Source organism: Rhagoletis zephyria, unplaced genomic scaffold (genome assembly GCF_001687245.7).
Source record: "Rhagoletis zephyria isolate East Lansing unplaced genomic scaffold, Rhagoletis_zephyria_1.1 Rzeph_scaffold_03382, whole genome shotgun sequence".
NCBI lineage: Eukaryota > Metazoa > Arthropoda > Insecta > Diptera > Tephritidae > Rhagoletis > Rhagoletis zephyria.
This window is the reverse complement of record NW_016160465.1, coordinates 50,806-55,388: the sequence shown is the minus strand read 5'-3', so window position 1 is coordinate 55,388 and position 4,583 is coordinate 50,806. Positions and strand designations below refer to the sequence as shown.

Genomic DNA, 4,583 nt, shown 5'->3' with positions numbered 1-4,583 from the left:
AAACAGCTGATCAAAAACAGCTGGTTGGCATTTACGCAAATCACAAAATTGAATTTGATGGTTTGGAAGATAAAAATTACAAAATGCGACTAATTAAACTTGTAAGAAATAAGTAGTTATTTGTTTAATCAATAAACTGTGTCAGTATTACACTTTGCGATGACTTTTCGTACGTTTCAAATTTTACACTTTTGTATGTAAACAAAAATTATATCAGCTGTTCGTCTAACTTGCAAGTTTCTGCAAATTTTCTGTTCGCGTACTATTTTGGATATTTCTCTCTTGTGAGAGAACAGATGACATTTCGCCGGAATTTGGCAGTTGGTTGGTTTTTGCTGGAGATTTTAAACGAACGCACCTATTGTAAACAAAAGAAAAGTGCACTCTGCTAATTCATTTTGAAAAGTATTTAATTACTCGTTTAAGTGGATTTTACTGAATTTGAAAGTATTTTTGGTTATTTACATGTGTGGGCTGAGTGTGTTTACACACAAAATAAGCAAAAATTTACAACCAAAATTTGGAGGTTATGTTGAAGTTGACAGAAGTTACCGTTTTTTACTAGAAAGCGATCCCGTACTTTTCAATGTTACTCTCTCGCTCTGAGCGAATTTTTATTTTTTGACAGTTTTACTAGTCCGAGTCCGAGGAATACGGGATTGCACCGTATTTACTCTCTTTTTTGTCCTCTCAATAGTCAGAGAACCGAGTACGGGATCGATTTCCAGTAAAATCTGACTGATTCTGACTATTTCTGACAAGTCCGGACTCGTACGGGATCGCAACTAAAATTAGCCATTACTTGCAAAAACCGGAAGAAGAAGACACACCAGCTGACTTTGTTTGTTTTATTTGTAAACAAACTGAAATTCACGTTCAATGTTCGCCAGGAACATTTCTAGAAGTAAAAACTAGTTGGCGCTATCATAAAGTCACATAGCAGGCAGCCAAAAAGCATATAAATACCAAAACTCGAAAAATGCAATTTTGTTTGTTTACAAAAATTGCAACCATATCTTTTGTGATCATATGTTTTCGTGTTGGATAATGTTTGCTGACTAAAATTTTGTCAGTACAAAATGAACGCTTCTCTTGCATCAAAATGAACGCTTGCTCTCTCAATTTTTGTGTGTTGGATAATTTTTTTGTCGTTATCGAACGCCATCCAGTAAAAATTTGGAAAAACTATTACAAATTTTTGACTTGTCGAACGCAACTAAAGTTGGCTCTTTATTTCCGGGCTGGGGCGTGTCCCGTCGTGCCGGGCCGGGCCGGGCCCCACTAAAATTCTTTACGAGCGGGCTCGTGCGTGTTTTTGAAAATTTAGGCCCGTGCCCATGTCTACTCCGGACAGATGTCAAAATCCACTCCTCAATGCCTTTAAATTTGAAAGAAAAACAAGAAAAACATATTTTGTTCTTTACATACTTACGTATGTACAATGCAATTTAATATTTCACATGCTCAATTTAATTAAATTTCGCTTATGTTGAATGTGTGTATGTTTATTATATTACAACTGCCCACCCGACCTAGAAACATATCTGTGTTCGTATGGAAAAGTAGCTTATGTCGAAAGGCTGGCTTTAGTAAAAATCGGCATTCGCAGCATACGATTGCGAATTACTCACTAGCGCTGAGCCGTGGAACAACTTTTGGCAAATAAACGTGCAAGAAATAATTCCGATACTAGCAAGTCAATATTCTCATCAAGTGTCTTCAAAAAAGTCCTAGTCGTTTAAAGAATAAAGGGAATGCCGAATTATACTAAAGTCAGCCTTTCGACATAAGCTACTTTTCCATACGAACACAGAAATGTTAGCGGATGTTACGAGTATTACGATAGTTTCTCTTACCGTTAAGATCCGCCTCACCTGAGAGTCTCGTATTTCAAACGGAAGTTTGTATTTTTGCATTTCTATCCGTTGAAGGCATCGAGAATGTATTTGTTTCATAATTTTTCACTAACCTTTTTCGGACAAAATATTCAAAAAAATATATAGAAGTAGGCATCGCTTTAATAAAAATTTTGTAAGAATATTTCAAAACATTGAAAGTAAGTAAAAGTTATTTGAGCATAAATACTAAACACTAACCAATTAATCAAATTGAATAATTTAAGGAACCACGTAATAATTCGGAGTAAGTATTGAAACTCCTTTGTAGGATAAATATATTAAATTCAAAAAATAACTATCCTTATCAAAAGCACAATTCAAAAATCCCGTAGGATCAGAATGGAGTTAGCAAAATCTATGAATATCAAGAAAAAACAAAGGATGGAAAGTTATGTTCAACAAGTAATTTTTAAGCAAAAAATACCAGCGACTTCAATGCTCAATCAAAAATTTAAGATTACCGTTAATTTCTTCATGACACGATGATTAGTATGCGACCATCCTTGACGTACCGCCTTTCCTATAAAAAAAATAGTGGAAAAGGGTTCACGTTGTCCAAAGTTACCCAGTAATATATGTTTGTACATAAAAGAAAATATTCCGAAGAATTGATAAACGTTCTCCTTTTTGAAGTCAGTTAATAATAAGTTTGAATTGCATATTATTACAACGCTTTTATCAACTTGCAATGTTGTGTGTCCAGAAACTTTCAATGTTGTGTGTCCAGACAGCTATAAAAGCTTTGCTTTGCAAAGTTCTTACAAAGTCTAGACATCAACCTCGTTGGTTCGAGAGGTAGATGTCCCTGTATGCACTACGTACGCTACAGCGGAAATGGACGACACGCCATTTCTTTAAATGAAAGTAATTGGTGCTCGTATGTTTGTACATACATAAGTATATGCATGTGTGTGCACCAATCTATTAATATCGTTGAATTATTTTAATATCTATTGTAAAAATGATGGACTAAAAAGTAGAAAATAATAATTCTCAGTCCCACAGAATTTGTTTTGATAACTTTTGATTTTGAAATTTTAGCAAGTCATTATAAACAATTTATGAGATTGAAAATGAAAAGCGAGGGGCGCATGTAACAGACCAGAATTGATATGAAGGGTAATATATGTATGTATGTGGATATATGAATAACGACCGCCTAAAATCGATCTCAAATTTGTACTTTCTCTGTAGAAATTTTAGGTCTCTGTTATGTAGTTTGACTATTGTCAATTATATAAATCTAATGCTTTGTATTGCACGCGCCCCACGCTTTTAATTTTCAATCTCATAAATTGTTTATAATGACTTGCTAAAATTTCAAAATCAAAAGTTATCAAAACAAATTCTATGGGACTGAAAATTATTATTTTCTATTTTTTAGTCCATTTATAAAAACGTTGTGTATTAAAAAGTTTTTTTTCTTATAATTTTTTTTTTTTAAGTTTAGCACGCATACCACGCTTTCAAATGAAAATGAAAATGAAAATATGGTGTCGGCTCATTCTAGCTGGTGTCCGGAACAATGTTCCATTTAAAATAAAAAAATCACATTATCAACATTTTTCTGGTTTCTATTCTCGCAAAATATACGAAAGATTTCACCATAAATTCACAATTGTCTGCAAATTCCTCAAACTTTGGAGAATATAGTCAGCTTCAGCTTGAGATACTAGAAGAAAAGCAAAAATTTTTTCTTAAAAAAATGTGGCTCGGCTGAAATTGAGCAAAGAGCATGTAACCAAATTGCTAAAACACTCGTACCAAGCAAAGAGAATAAGTTCATATGCATCGGATCAACAGAGTTTGCTGCGAACTCACCAATAAAAGGATATAGGCGTGTACTCAATCGTCTAATTGCAACTTTAAGACAACGAAAAGCAGACATTCTAATATCACAACTTTTGCAAATAAGATGCCATTATTTCTTCTGACAGTGAAAACAGATTAACTTTCTAACATCAAATTTATTTTACTTTTAACATACCGAATTGAGGAAAGTGACTAAGCTCTATTAATTTTCAACAATTGTCCAACATCAGTGATATCCTAAACAAAACTTAATATGTATGTATAACTCCCCTAGGAAGTAGACAAATATGTATCTTTAACATTTCCGATTTTCATTACTAAATTGATTTTAATTTTCCCTTCAATAAATCTGAAAACTAAACAACAATTTGCATTCACAAGTATAAGCTTTAAAACTACCATTTATAGTGTGAATGTTTCTAATACGGTTAAGCAAATTCTTGGAAATTATATGTATATAAAGCCTGTAGTGCATCAGCTACAATCCTACTTCATTTTTGTGAACGGATTTCCTCATTATACCTTTTTTTAATGATTTTTGCGTTTTTGAAAACTACTTTCTCCCAAATTGTCCTCGGCGGCTGGAGTACGGTAAGGGCAATATTAGGAGTTGTTTACCAGTTCGCTTTGAGAAAGTTGATAAGTCCATTAGTTGATGCATCGTGTGTAGTAACTTCATCCGCTGTTGCTAATTCTGGTTCAATTGCCTTGGCTAACTGTTTGCCTAATTCGACACCCCATTGGTCGAAAGAATTTATATCCCAGATTATACCTTGTGTAAAGATTTTATGTTCATACAAAGCTGTAAAACACAATAAGTTTTTAGATTATACATATGTATGTACATAAAAGCAAATAAGTTTTTTTTTTTTT

At 33.2% G+C, this 4,583-nt stretch overlaps 1 protein-coding gene across 1 annotated transcript in view; it reads right to left on the bottom strand.

Moving 5' to 3' along the window:
• Positions 1-3,826: 3,826 nt before the first annotated feature.
• The window catches only part of Pgi (glucose-6-phosphate isomerase), an 11,530-nt gene continuing 10,773 nt past the window's right edge, over positions 3,827-4,583 (bottom strand). The window contains exon 5 of the mRNA XM_017623878.1: positions 3,827-4,512. Within this exon, the coding sequence (XP_017479367.1) occupies positions 4,325-4,512 (188 nt within the window). The 3' untranslated portion in view covers positions 3,827-4,324. The remainder of the gene's footprint in view (positions 4,513-4,583) is intronic.